A 25,512-nucleotide genomic window follows, 5' to 3' on the forward strand; every position below is an offset into this window, starting at 1 on the left:
TGTTGGATAGCACATGCTCAATGGCGTATGTTCGATAGCACATTCTCAATAGCACATGTTGGATAGCACATGTTCAATAGGATATGTTCGATAGAACATGTTCAATAGCATATGTTTGATAGCACATGTTCAACAGCACATGTTGGATAGCACTTGTTGGATAGCCCATGTTCAATAGCATATGTTTGATAGCACATGTTCAACAGCACATGTTGGATAGCACTTGTTGGATCGCACATATTCAATAGCACACATTCGATAGCACATGTTTGATAGCACATGTTGGATAGCACTTGTTGGATATATATGTTGGAAAGCACATGTTATGACAGTACATGTTGGTTAGCACATGTTGGATATCACACGTTCGACAGCAAATGTTTGACAGCACATTTTGTATAGCACTTGTTGGATACCACATGTTAGAATAGTATATGTTCAGTAGCACATATTCGATTGCACATGTTTGATAGCACACGTTGGATAGAACATGTTCAATAGCACATGTTGGATAGCATATGTTAGCACTTATTGGATAGCACATGTTCAATAGCGCATGCTTGATAGCACACGTTGGATAGCACATGTTCAAAAGCACATGTTGGATAGCACATGTTGGATAACACATGTTCGATAGCACATGTTAGATAGCACATGTTGGATAGAACATGCTCAATAGCACATACTTGATAGTAAATGTTCGATAGCACATGTTTGAAGCACATGCTGGATAGCACATGTTGGCTAGCACATGCTCAATTCCACATGTTCGATTGCACATGTTGGATAGCCCATGTTATGATAGCACATGTTATGATAGCACATGTTATGATAGTACATGTTCATTAGCACATGTTCGATTGCACATGTTTGATATCACATGTTCAATAGCACATGTTGGATAGCACATGTTACCACTTATTGGATAGTACAAGCTCAATAGCACATGTTGGTTAGCACATTCTCAATAGCATATGTTCGATAGAACATGTTCACTAGCACATGTTTGATAGCACATGTTGGATAGCACTTGTTTAATAGCATATGTTCGATAGCACATGCTCAACAGCACATGTTGGATAGCACATGTTGGATAGCACATGTTTGATAGCACATGTTGGATAGCACATGTTCGATAGCATGGCATCAGCTTCAGTCAGATTCAGGGACAGGAGTCCTGCTAAGGGTAACTGTTGTGCTGCATAGATATTTCCTTCATTCGTTTATTCATTCATCCATGGCTAGAACCTTGGGTGTATATGAATGGGATGGCTGGATAGATTGTTTCCCTGATACACCCGGAATGGTTGAGGAGCAGCCTTGAGTTGTTTTTCTGCCTGATGAGGTTTGCCTAAATGTTGTTAATTAGTATGCAAGGGGCGGGGGGACTGATGTCAAAGCCTGATTGGAGGTGTCTCTGAAAGGGAAAAATACGTTTGAATGGATGGAGCTGAAGAAGGTTTGCACAACGTGTTCTTGAAATCTCTTAAGATAAACAAAATGGCTGGAGCGATGGCTTCGATGTAGGCATTAGCATATGGATAGACATTTAATTGATATACGAAGTAAGGTATGGAAAGACATGCAATTGATATACTCTGGATGACTGAATAAAGGCCACGATAAGATTGACTTGATAGCTACAGGAAGTTATGAATCTACATTTTTAATTGACAAGCATGGTGAGGGATGGATACGCTTCTCTTAATGATGTACATGGGATAGTTACAGTGATACCGTCTAGAATATCCAATTTATTTGGGATAGATCCTCTTCCTCTGTGTATAGGGCACTGTTGATACACATTGCTAATACCTAATATTGAACGTCCACGTTGAATAGAATCCTTGTAGTGCTTCATATAGTCGTGAAGCGCAGACCCCTGACTCTGTCGTACCATAGAGTCATTCCTAATGAGTTGCTCTCTATCGAAGGTTTCTTCCTACCTGAGAAGTCCAATGGAGGGCCTGGAGGATTCATACCAGACTTTCAGGAGACACGCATATGATCCACTTTCAAACAGTGAATCTACATGGGATTCATTTACATAGACCATGGTTGTCTATAAAACCCGCCATGGATTCCGCCCTCCTGGATCTATGCCTTACTCCCTGCCATTACCACACCTTGATTACTAAAACTCAATTCATAGACATTTGTGGGGCATTTTCTGGTGGAATTCATTCATTCATTTAATTAAGTTTTACGAGATGTATTTATTCTTTTGTGGGCTCAATGGAAGAGTGATACTCAGTGCTCAATTTGTAAAAGTATAAGTGACGGGGCCCAAAGTTTTGTCGAGTAGAAGGCAGCTGGTGCTATTGAAGGCCAGCGCACCGAATACCACGGCTAGGTAGACTTGATTCCATCCCATACCTCTTTAATCCTCCACCAAACATTCCCTGCCTCTGTATCTCACTCTTACAGGTACTTGTTCATCCCTGCTTCCTACCTTTGTTGCTGTTTTTCGGTGTTTATCTTCCTCCTTCTTTTCCCCTTTTGTGTTTTTCTTTTTCTAGCTCTGGGACGAAGTTTGTTGAGGAAAATTAAAGGGCGTATTTACAACCCCCTATTGCCACAGGAACGTCACTTTTAAAGACGTTCCTGTGGCGATACAGGCTTCGCCGTGTTTACAAGGCAGTGTTAAGCCACTTAACGTGGCTTAACGCCGCCTTGTAATTAAGGCCCCCTTCAAAGCTGCACTTAGCGTGAAAGGGGCGGGCAATGGTTGATGCGTTGGGCAGTCTGCCACAACACCCACTGATTTTGGCGCTGGCCCCCTGTTTACAAGGGTGGTGTAAATAGGAGGCAGCACTAAAATTAAGACAAAAAAAATCTGGTCTTAACATGACAAAATGAGGAGAAATGCTTTATTTCTCCTCTTTTTGCTGTTTCTATGTATGCTGCATTGTGCAGCACACATAGAAACAGCAAAACGCCATGCATGATCGTTGATGTGAAGGAAGGTGTCTCTTCCTGCACATAAACAATAATTTTAAAAATGACGATTTGCAACTTCTGTGTGCTGCACAAAGCAGCACACATAAAAGTTACAAATCACCATCCTGCACATCAATAATCATTCCCCCCAACACAGGCCCCCTTCACTATGGTGCAAGGGGCCTGCGTTGGCGGTAGCCAGCTGAAATTAGCGCCACCGCAGGGGAAACGCAGGGCGGCACCGTTTCCTTGTAAATATGGTGCAGCCTGCGTTTCAGAAGTGGGGTAGCGCGGCGTTAAACCAAGGAGGCTTACGCGCGCTTCGTCACTTCTTTGTAAATATGCCCCTAAGTGCCTTTCCAAAAATAAGTGGTGGTGCCGCTCCCTCCCCACCCGGCTCAAATTAAGCGCTCAGGCTACTGTTATTTAGTGGAATACGTTCGCCTTCAACATTTGCTGGGCTGGAAAGTTATTCCCTATTGCCTGAGGGGTGAAATAATGTAGATATGTTTATTTGATATGAGTGGGATTACGGATGTTATTGAGTTTCTGTGAATCTCTATTGATCGCCCTCCGGCGATGAGCAGGGAGGGCATTAGAATGCGCTGCAGCTCATTGGGCTGAAGAGGCCTTTGCTTTCCATTGATTCTGAAGGGGTTTGAAGGGAGATCTGTACCACTGGCTTCAATAAATATAAAAGGTCAGCTCCGCCATTGATCCCAATGACATTAAGAGCCACGTCTCCCATGTACATTCACAGCACACTCACCAAAGGGCCTGCACAATAGAGTGAACATCCGCGGGCAGTCTTAAAAGCCTTGCCTCTGGCAAAGTTCAGCCCCTTCTTGTTCTGTACATAAAAGACAGCTCACCGGAGGAGCGAAAGAGCAAAGTTTCATACTCTATATAAAGGTCTCTTTTAATATATAGCTCACTGCATTGAAATGTGCAAACAGGCCATTTATATGCGCTATTAGTTTTGGCAAACTTTGAATTTGAGGCACAGGAAGAGAAATAAATGTGTCCAGGATCACACAGAGTGATTGGCAAACCAGGCACCAGACCACATCTGCTTCCTGCATGTAAAGCAATTGCCAGACCAGTTCTGCAGAGCCTAGATGACCCAGAGGGCACCAAGCAATCCTTTTAACAAATGCTTCCAATTGTACCTGGACACTAAGGGCCTGATTATGACTTTGGCGGTGTGGCGCCGGGTCCGCCTCGCCACCACACTCCCAAAGCCATGGTCAGGCCGCCCGCCAGATTTGGAGTTTCCTCCTGTCTGGCTGGTTTTGTATTTGACGTTCCCACGGCGGTTCCCTGTAAATCGGCACCATAATGGGAACGCCAAAAACAGTTTCTGCACGGCATGGACTGAAAACACAGTGTTCACGGAGTAGGAACAGACTTGTAATTAAGCCCTAAGTGATCGGATCCTGCAGATGTCACTGAAAGGCCAAGAGCCTCCACCTTAGGGCTGCTGGTAGAGAGGCCGCGCAGTCAAGCTCCTGCTTCTCGATGACGCCTCTGTAGAGACTTTGGGCCAGATGTACGTAGGTGAGACCTTGCGATTACCTAATAGCAAATGTTTGCGATTCACTATTTGGTAATGGCAAACACCTATGTACACAAGAGTGCTTTGCACTTTCAGCGATTATCACAGTTGATCGCAAATACAACTACTTCATGAATATTAATGAGGTAGGTTTCGTTTACGACCCATTGAAAATCACAAAAATCACGAGGATGGTGGCCTCCTGGGGTCCTCAGACCGCCATGTCTGTTATTGCTTTTCAATAAAGCAAATTAAAAAAAATACTGCAAATTTTCCTTAAAGGGAAATGGGATGCATTTCAAAAAGAAAGATGAAAAGTTTGCTTTTCATTTTTTAAGAGTAACCTGTGGTACCTGGGACCACTGTATGCTCTTAAATTTATTTTTACAAACAATCATAAAGGGGAGGGGGTCACTTGGGAACCCTTTCCTATTTGTGAATGAGTTACAAACTACTTGAAGTAGGTGGTAAAATGTGATTGTTTTGTGACCGCATTTCGGTCGCAAAACATTCACACTTACCACTGCGATTCGGTAGCGAATCTCAAACCCAATTTGCGATTCGGTAATAAGATGCCAAATCGCAAAATAGGGCTTTGTACATAAACAAATGCTTTTTTGTAGGCGCAAACATACTGATTCAGTGAATCAGCTCGATGTGCGACCTCAAAAAAGCTTTGTACATCTGACCCTTAGATAAAAGTAAAATTAAAATGTTGCACCGTCATTTTAATGCCTAGGCAGGGTTATGACTTTCTACAACAGTTTTGCTTTTTTAGTCTTTTCAAGCTTGGAAAGAGCAGTAAATGCAAAATTGCCTTGAAATATTTAAATTTCTATCTTAAATAATACGTGATCCTTCGTCGTTTTGCCAGAAACCATATGTGCCCCAGACAGCACAGAGAATATGGCAGTATTCAGGATGGTATCAGAGGCTGCCTTGGCACTGTGTTTCTTCTGTATGATCCGTCAGAAAGTGCGCATTATTTCACTCTGTCTTCGTGCATTACGTTAGATGCGGGAAGTGGCATTGAACTCTGACGTCAGGTAAGTCAGGGCCTGGTGAACACCCTGGTGTTGTATAGGCCATGGCTGGTAATCTCTGTGTCAGGGGCAGCACATGCCAGTCAGTGAAGGCCACTAATTAATGGGAGTGGCTGGGAGGGGGTGGTGGGGGTAAATGAAAAAAACACACTTACCTGCAGGCTGTCCGCCGCCTCTCAGTCCTCTTCAGCTCCTCAGTCAATTCCAGAAAGCAAACAGGCTCCCAGACTCCCGTAGCCAATCACGATGCTGCCTTACAGCAGCGTTGTGATTGGGCTGAGCGCCGTGGTTTGGTGTTCAGAGGGGGACTGGGAGCCTGTGCATATTCTCCACCCAGGCTGTGCATTACAGCCAGTGGAGAACATGCAAAGTGTGCATGACTGTTTGGCTGGCCCAAGACAGCTGGCCAAATCGTTATGCGCACTTAGAGGTGCTCCCCACTCCTTCCCCTGGCCCCTGCTCTTGCCAGCCGAGCCTCACCCACCCCGTACCTAAGCAAGAACGGAAAAATAAGATGATAATAACATTGGTTATTATCATTTTATTTTTCCTTTTTAAACTGCTCTCAGAGCAGTGGGGCGACGCTCCTCCGCCTTAGCGGAGGAGCCGCCGCTGATGCCTGTGGACCCCTCGCATTCGGTCCAGCATTAGCCAGGGATCTTCTTGGGTCGACGCACCAGATGTTGGATTAAACCCTTGTGTCAGATGTAGAATGTACCCCGTGAGTGTGCATCAAGAAGGGAGGGTTGCCATGCCCTTGGGTGCAGTATGTAATAGTACCACAGCCAAGGGGACAGAGGAAGGCCTCACACAGGAAGGCCTCACAAAGAGATCACAAAGGTATTCCCGGCTGCAGGTCAGTGCGCATGTGGACAGCCGTCTACCTCGATGGGTTCTTGAGCACTTCCCACATGTCCCCTGAAGATTGGCACAAACAATACCGGTTGTTCCCTCCCTGAAGCAAACATCGGGAGAGTTGTAAGAAATCTGTACTGGACTAGACAGTACGGCGGGACAGTGACAGAACGATTCTGGGGCCAGATGTACAAAAAAGTCAGTTTGCGATTTCCTAATTGCAAATCTTTGCGATTCGCAAATATGAAATTACACCCATGTACAAATGAGTCTTAGACACATTTTGCGATTCCCAGTAGGTCCGAAAATAACCTACCTCATTATTATTCATGAGGTAGGTCTTGCTTTGCGACCCATCGTGAATGGCCTGCACTCACAGGGATGGTGACCGGCTGAAGACAGCAGACCACCATGTCTGTGATTGCTTTTTAAATATAGCAATTTTTTACGTAATACAGGCCATTTTCCTTCAAGGAAAATGGGATCCATTGAAAAAATATATATATGAAAAGCTACCTTTCCATTTTGTTTAAAATGTTGGCGCCCACATTTTTAAAGGTGAAGGAGTCCATTGCAAACGAGTTACCACCAACTGGTAACTGTGAATGTTCTGCAACCGCATTCCTGGTCACAAAACATTCCTACATACCAGTGTGACTCACTATTAGGAAGGGACGCCCTTAACAAGCCCCTTACTAATAGCGACTTGCAACCTATTTTGCGAGTCAGTTATAGATTACCAACTCGCAAAATATGGTATGTACATGCCACAAAGCATTTTATCGGTCGGGCCGTTTGCGGTTTGCGAGCGGTACAATGCTTCGTACATCCTAGTCTCAGGAAGGATTCTCCTGCAGGCAGCCTCCCTCAGGGCAGCTTTCAAGCCGCTTTGCCTTACACTTCTTGAGCTCATTAAAAACAGTCCTGAGCAATCAGGGCATCAAACACCATCTTTTCCAGCCATTGAAGAAGCAGGTTGTTGTCAAGTCCAGTTCTATCTGAGGCCACACTCATTTACAAACCCTGGGCAAGCACTTTATTTGGGGTCGGTCACAGAGCTTCTTTGCTGTCAAACAACTGTGCTTCTTCTGAGCAATTGGGGCCTTTTTATGTTAAAAAACAGCAGCAGTCTCTTCACGCGCTTCTTCAGCCATTCTCTCAGTGCCTCTGACGTCAGTGTGATGACAGACACCCTTTAATAATGCCCTGGAGTGCACACCCCTCTCTAGCATTCCTTCAGAAACAGGGCTAGTCAGCTTGCCAGACCCCATCAAAGGATATGGAGGAAGAGCAGAAAGCACATCCCATGAGTTCACGTAAAAGCAGAGAGCACAACCCTTTGCTGCATTCTTTGTTAATTCTAGCAAGGCACAAACCGGCCTGGGAAACGTGAGATGATCACCCAGACCTTCCCTTCCCCGTTGTACTAAATTAAATATAGATAGATAGATAGATAGATAGATAGATAGATAGATAGATAGATAGATAGATAGATAGATAGATAGATAGATAGATAGATAGATAGATAGATAGATAGATAGATAGATAGATAGATAGATAGATAGATGCGTTGCACTCACATGGTCCATTAAAAATCTTTTCAATTTGAGCAGACGCGTTTCGGCTATAATGCCTTCTTAAATGCTTTTTCGAATAAAAATGCACTGGTACACAGAATCACGATCTTTTAAATATTAAACTCTCACTCCTATTGGAGAGTTTCATGCAGTCAACAGTAACGAAAGACTGCACGATCTAATACTGAATGTTAGTCATTTTCAGCCACCATGTTAGCGTGATCGCTCCACTTATACCCAGATGGCAGCCCATGTCTCTCCTTCATGATTGTCTTACCAGATTAAATGCCTCTTCCCCAATCTTCCTTCTATAGGCATTGGTACACATACTGGCTGTGGCATTTCAAATAGCTTTCATTGCTCAGTGCTGCCATTCATATATTGCGTGCCAGGCACTCCTCGCTTGCTGTACCTTAGAAAGATCAGGACTGCAGGTTCTTGTTTGTATAACAAAGCTCCTTAAGTTGAATAACTTAGCCTTAGGCACAGAAATCCTTTCCATGCGGCGGTTCAGGCACTTTTGTAATTATACTTCGCTCCAGACTACACCTCTAGTGCCGAACTTATAGTGGGGCATATCAGCAACAACCGGCGATAATTATCGCTAAGCGCACTTAGCGCTAGGATAATTATCGCCGGCTATCACCGAATTTTATCGCTGAGATAGCGTGCTATTAGCAACGCTTATCTCAAAAGCGATAAAATTCCAGGTGCAAGCTGCCAAATGTGCGATTATCGCTGGAAATCCAGCGATAATCGCACAATGTTTGGCGATAGCTTGCTGATAGGGCAGGGCAGAGTCAGCCATGATATCCACCTTCCATTGGATATCATGGCTAAGTCAAACTAAAAGCAGGCGTAAGGAAAGTAGCGATAACCAAGGTTAGCGCTACTTTTCTTATCGCTATGCTTGTTAACGTGCCCATTGATAATTGGAGAAATGTCGGTTAGCGACATTTCTCCAGTTATTTTGGGATGGAACGCCCACTTTGCATCTCATTAGAGATGCAAAGTTGGGCGTTAAGGGAAAGGGCGCTAAGGCAAGGATTCACGCGATAGCGTGACCTTGCTGATAAAGCGATAAAATTATCGCCGCTTTTCGTCCGAAAACGGCCGCAAAAGCGGCGATCATTTTATAGCGACGCCTTGCTGATATACCCCAGTGGGTGCTACAGCAACATGAAAGTGGACTCCCAGAATATCAATGCTTCAAAAGGACTGCGGAGCCCTCACGGTGCATTTCACAGGTTAGATAAAAAAGAAATAAAAAAAAACAACACTAGTGAAAGTGTTAGACTTTCAAGCAGTCAGATTTAATATTCTAACTCCAATCTAAACAAGAGCAGAGACAGTGTTGCACTTTGGAGGGGTTAGATTTATTACTCCCACTGCAATATAAGCAAGAGTAGGGAAAGTGCGTGGCTTCGGAGGGGCCAGACTTACTATTCCTTTTTAAATCCAAGCAACTGTTGGGAATGTTTTGGGCTTTGGATAGATATATTATTCCCATTATAATGTAAGGAAAAGTTGACAAAGTGTTCTACTCTGGAAGGGTTAGATATAGCATTACAATTCCTAAACTTAAAAAAAATAGATAAACACATAAGAAAATAAAAATGTTAGACATTGAATTTCAAAAGTATATGCCTTAGAGAAACATAAACTTGAATGTAATGAACAAACACATTTCATATTACAAATGTAATCTAAGAAATAGAAAACAAATTAAAAATATTCAAAATAAATACACTTCCATACCTACTGCCAAAAAACACCAACAAAAAAACTATAAGTAAACAGTTACCAATATTAAACGAATAATGGTATAAGTAAAACAAACTAAAAACAAATAATAAATAGAAAACGTATTTCAAAAGGTTATTGTGAAATACAGTGATCTACAAATGAACAATTAAAAAACAACACTTATAAGCATAACAATTAAGTAGACAATTTGCATCATCATCAACAAATTCATTATAAATAAAAAGCATTGTTTATATTTAATGTAACTTTTTACCCTAATCTCCTTCAAACCCAACAACCCTCTCCTACATTAAAATTACAATTTTGTTTAATGTAAATTACAGTTTTGATATTACAAACTATACTTAAATAATTAAAACAACTTATAATCAATTAAATGATTTACATACTTCATTAACAAGTAATCAACAAACAAATTAAAATTAAAAAACAATCATTTATATTTTAAATAACTTCTCACCCTAATCCCTTACATATTCAACAACCTGCTACTAAATTTAAAATTACGAATTAAATGTAAAAAATATTTACACATTAAAAATGGTGAAAAATACAAAAAATGTATAATAATACATATGCCTAAAATAACTAATTATATTAAATTAATATTAACATAATGCAACAATTCTAAAATAAACAACATTATGTACAATGATATTTAAGGAAACAATTATTATAAACCTAGAACATGCCATTCTTACCATCTGTATTCTTTTCCATGATATTTTTGAAGACTATATTTTTTCACTATATTCTTGTTGCACAATATTGTTTCCACAATATTTTGGTCATTCACCCTGCAGCACACATATATCTCACACCGTGGGAGAAGTGAGGGAGCAGAAACATGAACAGCTGTAAGGACTTACGTAGCCACTGGGCTGTAGTTAAAAAGACCTGTACCCATGAATGTCAATCCGCTGCGCCTAGCCATCAGGGGTGTCAGTGCCTTGACATGGGGACAGCATGCATTTGTGCTGGAAGGTGGTCCACGCTGGGCGAAGCCCATCTCCACAAAATGGAATTCACTGGTGGTGAGTAACTTGCATCCAAGCGTGCAGTCTACCTGCCAGGGCACACATGCCATGAGTCTCCTTGGCAGGAAATCATACTAGGTCAGCGAGAAATGTTGAAATGAGGAGCAGGGGTGTACAGGACTACCCAGCCAGGTATTTTTGTCCCTGCAGTAATACATATGTAAAACCATATGCTTGCAAATAGCACTCAAATATTACTCAAGGTGCTTAAGTGAGGTTGTGGGTACTTACGTCAGCACAAGAAGGTACCTGACCGGCTGTGATGGTTAATAGACCAGTCTAACCCATGAAACGTCTCCTGCTGACACCCTATGGGGTGGCAGTGGCGAATGGGGTTGGCACTGAAGCTGGACCAGGAAGGCCCAGAGCGATGACTGCCACAAGCACCATATGAGCCAGGAAGGTCACGGAAAGCCACTTGTACCTCTGTGAATCAAGATGAGGATTTATTCAATGGATATCGCCTAGTCAGCATTTTAACATGATGTATAAAGCGCTGTGCAGTAGAGGGCGCTAACCCCAGTTTATTGTCGCTGTATAAGGCTAGCGTTCCATGTACAGACTCATGAACACGTGTTTTAATGTAGGCTGCATAAGGCAGAAGCCGAGGCTTACTATGTGCACATTTTGCACCACAGCTTTCCAGCTCGTGAAAGGACAAGATACCGCATATTGGGTTTGATCAGTGTTAGACAGGGAGCTAAAAGCAGCCCTGGACAAGGTACTCACACCAGCCCCATACTGTACCGAGTGAGTGCAGCGAGTGAGTCCGACCATCGCCTGCAGCAGCATCTGAGAGTGGGCACATTTTGAATGTGTCTACAAGAACATTGTGGGGCACATCTACTAATAGTTTACGCAATACAGAGCAGCACAGGGAAGGCAGGTTGCTGCACTGCGTTGCATAAATTAGAGAAAGATGAACAGTGGTGCTTTCCCCAAGATATAGCGCTCTCTCCCTGAGCTGGCGCACTTCATGCTGCGTAGGGCCAACACATGCATCCTTTCACCATGGTGCAAGGGGGTCTGCATTACAGGCAGGACTGTTCTTTGTGCAGGAAGGAACACCTTCCTGCACAAAAACAATCCTTAGAAGCATGTTCCTCTTCCATTCTGCAGCACATGTGGAAAGAGGAAGTAAAGAGGAGAAATAAAGACCTTTCTCCACGTTACGCCTCTGTCAGGTAGGCCCACCATTTTGCGCACACCCTGGTTTGCCAATCTTTGTAAATCTGGGTTTGTGTTACAAATCATCAGTGGACGCACTGGAACGTCCATACTCCATCCATGTAACACCCACCCAATGCATAGTAACCGAAAGCAGCACTGTGCGCTGCACTGCAATACCTTCTATTTTCCAGGTCACACAAAGCCACATTAATCAACTCTGCGTGGCTTAGTAAATGCCAAAAAGGATTTTGCATTGGGACTGCGCCACAAAAGTGTCACCACCCCAACGCAAAGTCGAAGTAAATCTGGGCCTGGGTGTGTTCATCGGGGCTGTCTGCTGGATAGCTAATGATGCTTCCGACCATCACTCCTAAAAGCTGCCCCCAGTTCTCAGCCTACGAAGGTTTTCCTGTTTGTCCGATATGGTTAGTGCATCCTGCTGTCTGCCATCAAAAGTAAGTTCAAATTCCACACCCTTATTAATGCTATTGAGACCTAGAGCATGAAGCAAACTAAATACAAAGGGGCAGATTCATTGAGGGGTTGCGTTTCTTTAGCACCACACAACCCGTAAGATGTGATTTATCAAGCCATGCAAGGTCCCCTTGCGTGGCCCAGAGTAGCTTGATAAATCAGGAGTAGCACAGTGCAAAGTGCTGTGTTGGGTTACTCTGCCAAGGGAAGGCATTCCATGGGTGTTGAGTGGGTGTTGCTATGCAACTAGGCCTGGGTGGAGCTCGTGGAGTTTCACTCTGCGGAATTTGTGGAGTTAATGAAAAACTCTGACAAACGCAACAGAGTTCTGTGACCAGGCGGAGTAGTCGCCTATGTGTTCTGCTGCACTCACAATTTGTAGGAAATGCTTGCATTTTATTTCATCACCACTAGGGGAGCACTAAGGTAACAGGTCTACAATTTGGAAATTCCGTTGCACCTAAAACCGTGACGAACCAATTTAAAACAAGAACAATTAACGTCATCTGTAAAATCCAGAAAACTAGCATTCTAGGTGATGGAAACAGTCTACTTATTTACCCAGTGATTTTATTTTTAAGCTATGTGCTCATGTAGGGCTACACCAAGTTAAATGTGTCGATATAAACCAAATTTAACCCGTGACTCCATCTACCTCTCCCGGTTAGGACTGGAAGGACGAGGCCCCTCTTGGGCCAGGTCCATTATTCACTTCTCCGGCCACATCAGAGGGTAGCGCCGCCGTGGGAGTACGAGGTCCAACTCCTTTCTTCCATGCCGCGTGACGCCTGCTGCCCACTGAGTGGGTGCGCCGGGGAGCATCGCCTATCATCAGATCACACGGCTTCTTCCCAGTCATCTTCTGCCTTTATGGCCAACACTCGGTAGAGCCTGTGCTCCTTCCCACTTAAAAAATCAACACTGATCTAACTGGTATCGGAAGCTGGGGATAACTCTAAAGAAGCCCTGGGTGTCAAGAGACAGATCTGTGAAACCTCCCCACACCCACTGGAACTCCTCAAGTTCGATTGAAGTTTGATTGCCTTGATTCGATGTGATTGAGCTTGGAGGATAAATCGCATGCGAAAGATCGGTGCATTGCAATTTTCTGGCCTCGGATACAGACTGGCACTGGTGAGAGTAGCATAGTGACTGCGAGAAGGTGTGGCTGGCTCTTTCTTTCCCATTACATTCCAGTTTGCGCCCCTAGTCTGCGTGTGTCTGCGCACTGTGCTGTTGTTGGGGAGCTCTCTGCCTGTGCAGCTCCTGCCTCCTTCCCCTCTGTGTGCGAGGGATGGTTGAGTGAGTGGAGGAATAGAAAGGCTGGGCAGGGGGGCCTCCGAGCCTGCATCCAGCATGGGTTATTCTGGAACTAACCGGAAACATCCAACCATCCAGGAGGAAATAAACATGGCCCAAGCAGGGATTTGTCTCCTGGTAAGGTAACTCGGTGTGTTGGAAGACGTCTGGGTTCAACCTTGAGTGCAGGTCAGGCTCAGCCATTGATCCAATGCCAATACAAACTGGTCTGACATATAATTAAACACTGCTGCTTCCAGCACTTTCCTGTAAGTTATCTACCGCGATACATAGAAAGCCATCTATACTTTAAGGTTGATGAGTGGAATCAAACACAGCGCGGCAAGTGCAAAGTGTCTTAAAACAAACTCAGTGCCACGTTTGTAGCACTTTGGTGCAGGCCGGCGCTTTCCTCGTCTCTGAGGTTCGGAAGCACATGTCTCACAAGGTTGAAAGGTTTTATTTTCTGACTGCATTTGAAGAACCCACCAAACCAATATTTTCCTCTACCCAACCCTTGCCTCCTTACCGTGATGACAGATCACTCACAGAAGCTCCCCTTGTTTCCTGGCTCACACGACACAACCACGACTGCCGCTCAGAGATGGTGAAGAACAACCATTTGAAAGTGAAACCTGGCAGTGGTGATGCGAAACCCGCCTTCTTCTGGATGATGGGGCTTGTAGTTCCCTCTGCGGGACAGTTTTCTGTCCGTCTTAAAGCACAGAACAGATTTGAGAATTATGGCTTCCAAACCGCAATGCGCAGATGTACGACAGCCACCCAAGGCACCAAGGGACATCAAGGGCCTGACGACAGCAGACAGAGGATGGCAGCATTGGTGCGCTTCCGCACCCACTGCTACCAGTCATAATTTTGTCAATAATAAGCACAAGTCATAGAAAGAGGACGACCAATGACCTGCGTGCTTTAAAGCATCCACAAACTTTAAGCAGCAACAAATTTGGTGCCGCCGTACCGGTGAACTCTGCTACACGGCGGGACAGAGTTAATGCAAAACTCCGCACTCCAAGCAGAGCGCGGAATGCCAAAACTCCACGACCTCTGTCTGCGGAGCAGAGTTTACCACCCAGGCCTACACGCAACACCCATGAATTTTACCATTACTGGTAGACTTGGGAATGCGCTAAAATGCTACGCCTTCCCAGGTGAGGCTTAACAAGGACATATATTTTTATATCTCCTTGTTACTTTCTCTTTCTGTGTATGCTGCATTTACCCCAGGGTATTGTTTTTGAAGGAAGTTGCTCATTCCTACACAAAAACAATCCAGCTTGCAATGCAGGCACCCTTGCACCATCATGCCAGGGTCGCTGCATTGGTGCTAGGCAGCACTTTGTGCACTGGTGCTAGGCAGCACTTTGTGCGCTGGTGCTGGGAAAAGGCAGGAATGTGCTGCATTGTGATAAATACGGTGCATTCCTCCCCTTTACCTGTAATGCAGTGCAGCAAGATGACTTGCTACACTGCGTTACTTTTTGATAAAACTGCCCCAAAGAGTCTTAAATAAAAGATGAAAGATGAAATTGTAGGGAGTTGTCGCTAGTGAAAATATGTTCCAAAGTGCTGCGAGGCTGGATCCGTGCTTTAGGCGGCACTAGTTAAAGATCCAAACATTTCACTTTTAAGTGTTATTGGGGCTCAGCAGGGTAATATTCTGACCCCAGCAATTCTTTATAATCTCCCGCAATATGGGAAAACTGAGCGAAGCTACACACTCAGCACCTGCATTACCCAGCATGCATGTTTTATTGTATTTATTTACACATTTTTCAGGCCGCCAGGGTGTTTGAGCACTACATAACATGAAAAACAAAGACAACAGTAAAAACTGTCAGATTGGACAAACTCGTTTGGCCCAATCAACATTGGTAAACAGCAGCGGAGAAACTGTCCAATTAGGGGAAGAGCTGGAAAATACGCAGGAAGTGCAGTTACAGTCTTTCAAAGAGCAAAGTCAGCACTTTTCATAACAGAGACGGATTTGCCAAAGAGGGAAACTTTGAAGCATGAAAGTGAGGATGACCAGTCAGGCGGAAATCAATGGTTGGTCAGTCCTGCGAGTCACAAAATGGCTTTCACGTAGTAGGAGCGGCCTTAATATTCATCTTGCGGATCTGTAACTCCTGAGGAAAGTTTTGCAAGTCCCTGCAATTTTATTTTACTCAATGCTCTTTTTTATTTAGTTTGCTTTTTACTTTGTTGAGAATCATTGGCTTCATGGTTTTTGGGTTTCCAGGTCTAATCAATCTCTTTTTTGGTCGAGCCTGGGCAGTGCATGCGCTGCTCTGCGAGGCATGCTGTATTCAGGTAGGGACTTGAATTTCCGCCCATTTTCAGCCAATCTTTTCAATTGGCTCCTTTTACTGTCCTTTCTAAATCGTTGCTTTTGATTAATGAATAGGCTTAGCAGTCGCTCCTTAGTACCGCCTTGTCTGCATTTGTAACCTCCCATGAGGAGTGGACTTTTTACTTGCGTTGTTACAGTCTGTTTAATCTGCAATCTGTGAGCACTATTTTCTATAATGATTTTCTCCTATCCCACCCACGATGTGCTTTCCTACAACCAGCACGTACAAAGTAAAGCATTTTTTTCTCCAGTATTTAGTTTCTTTATTAGTAGCAGTAACGTCAGCCGCCCGCCTCTTTTTGCATTTTTTTTTTTTTATTAGCATACGCGTCATGCCGCACTTTAGCTTTAGAGGTTTAAAGCTAAAGCATGGCGGGCCTCAATTGCTACAAAAGTAAATAAATAGAACAAAAAGCAGGAAGACGCCGCATTTCTTTTCCATTTATTTACTTTTGACGCAATCTGTGCACACTGCGCTATAGCTTTAAACATCTAAAGCGAGGTGTGACGCTATTTCTACAAAAGTAAATAAATAGAAAAAAATTCTACGCCGCCCGTCTGTTTTTTTTAGAATTCTACATTTTAGCAATTGTTTTCAAACAAGGCGCCTGACACGCTTCATGTTCTAACAAGGTGGCCGTGCTGCCCTTAAGTATTATTTTTCAACACAGCGCCTAATGCGCTTTTAACATGGCAGCCAGCCGCGCTGCTGTTATTATGTGTTGTTTCTCAACACAGTGCCTGAAATTCTTTTTGTTTCAACGCGGTGGCTGACAACCGACTGTAAGCAGCGGGTGGGCTCTACATTCACCATAACTTTGTTATATGGCTGATAGGAGTACCCGCGCTCGTAACTAAGACTTAAGGCACTCATACAGTTTACAAACTAATTTTCCTGTGTGCGACTTGAAACCAAGTTTCTTGCCTTTCCATTTAACGTGGGCTTGTTTATTAACTCTTTAATGAGTCTCTGTTGTGTGCGTGTCTGCCTTTGTATGTGTGCGCACCTGTGTGTGTGTGTGTGTGTGTCTGTGTATATGCTTGTGTTTGTGCTTGTGTGTGTGCCTGTGTCTGCTTATGTGTGTAAAATCTAGAATGCAATAGGTCTCGCATTTACGAGAGTTTCAGCTACTGGCATTGTAGATAGCCTTTTATTTATGTGTTGGATTTTAAAGCACAAATAAAAGGCATTGTCATTTACAATGCCAACAGCTTAAACTCTCAAAAATGCGAGACCAATTGCATTGCAAATGCTTATTGCTTCCTGAAGTGTACATTATTATTAATGAACTCAGTTTACAGTTTTTACAGATTTTTACAGATAAATACATGCCGAAACCCATCTATTTTCCAGGTTGTGTTTATTTTAAATACTGAAAATAGGTTTTCTTTTGGAGAATACACTCTACTGTCATTCGTGGGTGCTGGGCCAATAACTGTACAGATTGACAGGCAGGGAAACAAAAAAATGCAAAAAGATTTTCTAATGAAACTGAAATAAGCGCAGCAGTGCGGCTGTCTGAGCTGAGCTCCAATGCAACTGGTTTCAGATGACTGTAGGGTATTGTAAACAGCGAAAAGCCACTGGACATTCAAACATGAGTAAATATTTGTCAGTTAAGTAAATGTGAAATATGTCCATTTCAGCATCATTTTTTTTACACTCAGCACAAAACTAAATATGGATAAATACAGATAAAGTCTAAAAAAAATAATATGGATAAATACAGAGAGAACTCTCTAAAAGATAAGTACCATGAACCCGGTGCCCTAATTATAAATAAAGCACCTGGTTTTATGGTATTTTTATTTTTCAAAATTTCTGTCTGTACCTATCTATAATTAGTTTTTGGCCTTCTGAACAGTACTTATCCATATTTCTTTTGTGTTTTGTGAATAAATGATACGTAAAAACCTGTATTTACACATTTATTGTAACTGACATGCACTTATACTTTAACGCCTGTTGTGTTTTAGCAAATTAAGAAGCCCAATATAACAAAACAATACTGTTTTTGAATGGTAAAGGACATGTGATTGCTGCGTCGAACATGGCGGAATTGACTGACCGCAAAGCTTTTCATTAATACGCCTTCCGACTTCACGGCGTGCATGATCTTTGCGTCGAACGTACCGACTGAAATGTACATATAATTAGTCGCAAGGGATTATGCTTGTATCCCATGTACCCTGGGTCTTTTGATTGTGCATTGCGAATTTCCTTATCCAGATTGGCAGACACCAGTGGAATGAGTGAAGCTGCCCTGAGGAAGCCTTTGCTAAAGTGAAACATGTTGGCTGCGCTTATGTTTTTGGATGAATAACCTGAATCAAAGAACAATACATATGAAAGGGATCTACTAGTCTTGCTTTGGAGTGATTGTCTGTATATGCATACATGTATATTGTCTCTTTTTCAGTATAAAATACACTCACAGATAAATATTAGTATTATACTTGAAATATATGTTGATATATGCTGGTATTAAAGGACATCACGTTCTCTTTATTCACTCTAATTTTGGAACTCAGCAAAAACAACATGCAGAGTCACTGAAAACAAGCCGAATGTTCTGTATCTTTCCCCTTGCAAAAATAAATGCAGACAGGAAACACATTGTTTATGTGTGTATTTATCTGTAAAAATCAGTAAAAATGGGAAACTGGGAGCCCTAATTATAAATTACCTCACTTATAAGGACGGTAAACCATAAAAATTGTCTAATTGATAGAAACTGCATAGTCACCAGAGTGAATCAGTGCACATTGCCTGGGGTGCGTTGAGAAGCATCAGAGCCCTGAAAAAGGACCTTTGCTCTGAAATCGACTGCGGGTCAACACGCATAGCTCACTTCCTGGCTGTGATTGCTTTGGATCATTTAATGTTTCTGGGGGCGAGAGCCGGGGTAGCTGATCAGATGAGACATGGAAATGGAGAGGGGCGAAACCCCATATGCGCATAGGCCGACACCACACAGTATAATTGGGTTGAGGGCCAAACACTCCAATTGAAGTTTATATTTTTATTCTGTTGGTTATTAAAGAAGAATCCACCAGTTACTCGGGAAGCGCAGGATCCAGACCTTCGTGAAAAGGCTGTGGGGTTGATTTTGAGTTTCATCGGTAGATATTCCACTCCCCAGTGTGGTGAAGGAGCTAACTCAACACACTGCCAGTAGGGACCCTGATATATTGTAACAGTATCCAAAGGGCAGCCCCAGGCATGAGAGTGTCCACCTCTGGGGGTAAAGACCCATGGTGAGGTCTTCACCCAGACTACGCAGCATGGTGGACTTTCCAAAGTCTTATGCGATGACTGGCATACGCACCCACAAACTGGGGGTATTTTTATGTGCCCACATTACCAGACTCCCAGACAAACTCGGTTTTATTCCCAATACTGCCATGAGCCGCTGAATGTAAATGCAGAATAAATGGTGGCTGACTCCTGGTCCTCGGATCTGCATTCTCACACTGCGTTAGGGTAACGTAGTCACTCCCTATACCCACCTGCGTGGCATCTAGCCTCTTCCTTTAAGAACTGGCCGTGCCTGTGCACTGAGAGGGAGGCAGTGGTTTGAAGCTGCAGGCCCACCTTCCAATGCTGCACTGCCCCAGTGGAGGTGCGAGTCTGCATCTGCCCTGGGGCAGCATTTGTTTGCTGTATAATGAAATGCACTGTCTAACTCTGCACGGGGTGCACCCAATGAAAGGTGCACTGCAGAGGGAGCAGGACACTGTATGAAAGGCCACTGCAGTGCAGACCAGGACACCCAATGAAATGTTCCCTGTTGAGGAAGCAGGACACTGTATGAAACGCACACTGCAGTGCAGACCAGGGCACCTAATGAAAGGTTCCCTGCAGAAGAAGCAGGACACTGTATGAAAGGTGCACTGCAGTGCAGATCAGTGGACCCGGTGAAAGGTGCACTGCAGTGCAGACCAGGGGACCCAGTGAAAGGCACACTGCAGAGGGAGCAGGATACTGTATGAAAGGTGCACTGCAGTGCAGACCTGGACACCCAGTGAAAGGTACACTGCAGTGCAGACCATGACACCCAATGAAAGGTTCCCTGCAGAGGAAGCAGCACACTGTTTGAAAGGTGCACTGCAGTGCAGATCAGGGGACCCAGTGAAAGGCACACTGCAGTGCAGACCTGGACACCCAATGAAAAGTTCACTGCAGAGGAAGCAGGACACTGTATAAAAGGTGCACTGCAGTGCAGACCTGGACACCCAATGAAAGGTTCACTCAAGAAGAAGCAGGACACTGTTTGAAAGGTGCACTGCAGTGCAGATCAGGGGACCCAGTGAAAGGCACACTACAGTGCAGACCTGGACACTCAATGAAAGGTTCACTGCAGAGGAAGCAGCACACTGTTTGAAAGGTGCACTGCAGTGCAGATCAGGGGACCCAGTGAAAGGCACACTGCAGTGCAGACCTGGACACCCAATGAAAAGTTCACTGCAGAGGAAGCAGGACACTGTATAAAAGGTGCACTGCAGTGCAGACCTGGACACCCAATGAAAGGTTCACTCCAGAAGACGCAGGACACTGTTTGAAAGGTGCACTGCAGTGCAGATCAGGGGACCCAGTGAAAGGCACACTGCAGTGCAGACCTGGACACCCAATGAAAGGTTCACTGCAGAGGAAGCAGAACACTGTATGAAAGGTGCACTGCAGTGCAGACCAGGACACCCAGTGAAAAGTGCACTGCAGACCAGGACACCCAATGAAAGCCACAATGCAGTGCAAACCAGGACAGCAGGCCCAGTCTGTAGTTTGGCATCAGATGTTATTAGTATAACAGATGAGGGTAGAGAAGTTGTGTTAGTAAAAGGCTCCACCTATGAGAAGGCGGAGGGACACAGAAAGCTGTTTGTACAGAGCTTTGCCTTAGGAGGACTCTTAAAAACATAACCCACTCACCTAGCTTACGTGGACAAAAGGTATTGGTGTTAATGTGTCCCAGAGCACACAAGATGTTATAGGGCAACTCGCTGTCAACCTAAGGCTGAGCCGGTGTTAGAAATGAGGGGGCTAGGGATGCATACAAGTCTGGCACCTCAAAAACCTACAGCATGGTCACTGCAATGAACACAGTGAGAGCTCTTCATGTTACTGTCTCTGGACTCCTCAGTGCCCAGGCTGTGATTTAACATCGACACCCCCACGTAGCACTCCACTGTAGTTCACTGGTTGCTGCATATTGAGAAACTGAGATGGTGCATTGGGTCGCAGGACCAACAGTGAATCAGAAATGGGAGTGTGATGTGATGAACCCTTGTTCAGGAGCTCAGAGAGCAGCACTGATAACCTTGGTTTTTTAAACCCTCTTAGATAACACCTGCCGCTTTGAAGACGAGAAGATTTGTGGATTTGCTCAGGATCAGATGGACAACTTTGACTGGACCCGCCAGAACGCCTTGACCCAGAACCCCAAGCGGTCAGCCAATACCGGCCCAGCTACCGACTTCAGCCAGACTCTAGAAGGTACGGATTCATTTTGTTGTGTTGTTGGTAATAGAAGTTCTTTCTCCCCTGATGCCTCCTGTGTGAGGATGTCAGGACCTGAAGAATGACTTGTCATATTCGTGAGGTTTGTTGTAGGCCAGAAGGCACAACTTCCTAGAGGCACTCTGGAACCAGCAGGCAACAACCTGCATCTTAAGGGCATGAAGACACAAACATGCACACAGGCACAAACACATAAAGACACCTGGAGGTTGATGTATCCAAGGGCTTTACCTATTCTGTGTGTATGGAGAAAAGAGTTGACGCACAAGGACCTTACTTCCATTGGGGAGAACAGAGCTTCCCCAGGGGGTCAGTGAACACACTGTAAAAGTGTCAACACAGATACACACACCTAGATTAGTGGAAGGTCACGGCCAGAGCTGCCGACTTTGGAGCTGGGGAACCAGGTGTGAGTCTCTGCGTCGGCTCAACATCCTGTGATTCTGGGCAAATCACTTCATCTCCCCGTGCCTAACAAAAATGATTGTGTCCTTGTGTAACGTAACTGGTGCTCATGTTAAGCGCTCCAATATCTTTGGGTGTAGTTCAAGCTATGTAAAAATGCAACAGCAACAAAAACGCCTTCCGTTCAGAGACTTCTCCTTTGGGAATCCCATCGCCTGAAGACAGTATCCATTTCTGCGGCTCCAACAACACCAGGAGGCCAAGGAACTGGGGACTGTTGTTCTATATCTAAAGCTTGTAACACAAACATGTTGTTTAACCCGTTAACCGTGGCGCAAATTCCGCCGCGGTGCGGGACTTTTAATGAGTGGGCGGGGATGCGTTGGCCAATGGACGTGCGCAGCACTAGCCAGGTAGTGTTTGCGACAGCCGTTGGCCGATGCACGCAGGGAACGGGTTAATATGTAGCTATGCGATTTGGAGGAATCCGCTTGAACAATGATGTCGTCAAGGAGAGACTGAGCTTCCCCATAAAAGAGACGCGCTTCCTATGTTATATCAGTCATGGGCCTCACTTGTAAGGGTCTTCTCCCGACAGTCTTCTGGTTAGGAAGTCACTGGAGGTTCAATGCTAGGGCGAGATGTGGCATGTGGCAGTTGGGTTGAACGTGCTGCACCAGTTAAGTACTTGCAGGTATGAACTAATACTCAACTTTCAACGAGGAGTGAACCCTTAATATAGCCTTATAGCCCCCCCCGCTGAGGACTAAGCCCATTGTTAAGAGGCCCTCAACCAGAGTATAATGAGGTAGAGGGCCTTTAAAAACCAGTATAGCCCAAGGAAGCAGGGCAATAAGACTATTAGAACATTAAACCCACTGAGGGTAGAATGTTCCAAATTAAAAGGGAAGAAACAGGAAGACAAACATTGGAAAATTGCAGCAGTATGCTCATACCAGCCATTATAGGATTGGAGCTACTCAATGGGGCTCTCAACATTCCAATGTACTAATAATAGGTATATTTAACCCCTTCCGTCCTAGTGAAGGTGGAAGTGTAATGCACTAGAGTTTCGATGGCAGTGGTGCATGTGTGGGAACGCAACCACCGTGATGATGATGATGATGATGGTGCAAAATAATGACGTGCATTGGATTGTGCAAATGATGGACACTATGATGCAGGGGCTTGTAGTTTTTATCACCTGAAATCTGATTACTTTGGGTTATTCCATTATTTGACATCTCTAGCCAGCCCTAGCTCCAGTCTTGACTTTGGTTCAGCCAATTGTGGTTTGTGCTTGGGGTGGGCGATGCCATTCTTTTTCAGATGTCAGCCTCAGCTGATGACTTCCAATCTTCATGCATCAATGAGTCGTAAGCAATGCTGTGCATAATGTGGAGCAGCGGGTGCAAGTGGAAGGATACGCGAGCTGTCAGCAGGTATTGCGGACAGTATGGGCATGGGTGCCGCAATGCATGCCATCCTGACGGAGACAAATGCCTGCCATCCTGACGGAGACCTGCCGGCATGGTTGTTGTATGGTCTGTGTCAAGCGCGGTGTGCCATTCCAATTCACTCAGTGCACCACGGACGTACGCTAAAATCAAAAGGAGACAGCTCGTTTTCTAAAAACAGTCATACAGATGGGATCGTAAAGGGTCAATGTTGGCCATGTTTTTAATTTACACCTATTATGTTGCCAAGGAGCTGTGTGTGAGAATGGTGGCTTCTTTGTTTATTTTGATTTGTTGATCCTGCGTGCTGGTGCACCGGTGGAGCTGGGGGTCATGCCCATCCTCTCTCTACGTGCAGTATTCTGGGCACATCCAGCTGTAACTGGAGGGCATGGTGTGGGCTGAAGTGGAGTTTCGGTTCTGGAATAGTCCACGTCATTGACCCTAGAGCTCCTTGAGACTCGACGGTTGGCACTTTTACAATGGGTTTACCATCCACCTGGAGCAGCTCTATTCTCACCAATGGAAGGAAGGTCCTGGTGCATCAACTCATTTCTCCATAGACACAGAAGAGGTAAAGCCCATCGATGCATCAACCCTCAGGTCACTTTACGGCATTGTCGGTGGCCAAAACGTCTTAGAACTTGCTGGCCAGGATTGAGCTCACAGATACATGACATGAGTCCTTTAGAGACAGGTTAATGGTGTTCACATCAAATCATAAGGTCAGGAAAAAAGAAAAGCAAGAAAGAAATCCACCTTTGACAGAAGTCCATGAGTTTGAAAATAAGAGGAATGGTGATGCGACTGGTGGTGCGCACAATGTGAGGTCATTATAAAGGAACGTTTGTGTTTAAATTAGTTACATTATGGAGAAACTGTAAATAATGTGAAATTTTCAACATGACCAAGCACAACTTGCCAATTTTTGGGGAGGGAATGTCCTCTGCGTGGCACAGAGTGTGGTCCCTTGTCCTGACTGCCCAATGCTTGTGTATCTGGTATCCTGACTTTTATTTACTTTAATCTAGCAAGTGTGCAGATGTCTAGACCTATCCTTGACTCTGCGAGGTCCAGGACCCGCCTTGTGACCAGTGAGGCTGGACCAAGTGTACCACTCCATTGGACAGAGTATTCTTGCCCAGGGTGCCGCACATGAAATGGAGGTGGAGGCAGAGTACCGTGTTTTGAGATTGATCGTGTGACCAGACCTTTTCTCTGCGTCGGCGAGAGTGTGGTCTTCTGGCCTGCTCAAATAAAGTTCACATGTTAAGTGAATGTCCGAAAGATTACGCTGACACTCTGTCCATATATCGAGTGCATATGTGTAGCTCAGATGGAGTAGTAGGGCTCTGTGTACATAGGAGTCTGAGCACTGAAGCCGGTGGGATCCATTTTCGGTGCCCGTAGGATGCTACGGCACAAAATGGAGGCTAAAGACAGCTTTCGCAGTCAGTGGAAGTGCATTGTAAGCATTCCTGCAGCTGGTGGGTTCTGAAATTTAAGTCAGTGGATCTACATCCCCCATCTAAAAAGTGTGCATTAAAATGCCACACAAACTCTCCCCACTTTTTCCATTTCCACGTTTTTCATGACCAAGGGAGTGCTACCGAGAGTACTCAAAGCAGACCACCCCGCTTTAGATTTTTCACAAATGGATATTTTTCAGCTGAGTCAGCTCAAGTGTGAGATGCCCGCAATTTTCAGTGGAAGTAGAAAGTGTCTCCATGTGGTCTACATCACAATTGATTTTGCTTAATTTTTAGGGTCGAGCCTGCGACAGCACATGAATATGCGCTCTCGCTAGCTAGACTGTATTGTATGCAGTATAGGGCTTGCAACCCACCCATTGCTTACCATTTGTTGGAGTCTGTGTCACTCTGCTTTGCTGCATCCTAAATGGCCAGCAGAGGCCATGTGTCACTTTTGTTCCTTTCTCTGGGGAATGGACCAAGCACTGACTCGTTACATTTAATTGGTGTTTGTTCGCTAATTGCGCCTTGATTGAAGTGTCATTTTTTTTTTTTTACTAATGTTTCTGCGT

The 25,512-nt window shown here is 44.5% G+C and overlaps 1 protein-coding gene and 1 long non-coding RNA gene across 4 annotated transcripts in view; one reads left to right on the forward strand and one right to left on the reverse strand.

Annotated features, from left to right (window-relative positions):
* The window catches only part of MDGA1 (MAM domain containing glycosylphosphatidylinositol anchor 1), a 1,057,897-nt gene that overhangs the window by 820,537 nt on the left and 211,848 nt on the right, over positions 1–25,512 (forward strand). For all 3 annotated transcript variants that reach the window (XM_085610244.1, XM_085610245.1, XM_085610246.1), the window contains exon 13: positions 21,430–21,582. In XM_085610244.1, the coding sequence (XP_085466370.1) occupies positions 21,430–21,582 (153 nt within the window). The remainder of the gene's footprint in view (positions 1–21,429; positions 21,583–25,512) is intronic.
* The window catches only part of LOC146813779 (uncharacterized), a 303,254-nt gene that overhangs the window by 34,479 nt on the left and 243,263 nt on the right, over positions 1–25,512 (reverse strand). The window lies entirely within an intron of this gene.

Source organism: Triturus cristatus, chromosome 6 (assembly GCF_964204655.1).
Source record: "Triturus cristatus chromosome 6, aTriCri1.1, whole genome shotgun sequence".
Lineage (NCBI taxonomy): Eukaryota > Metazoa > Chordata > Amphibia > Caudata > Salamandridae > Triturus > Triturus cristatus.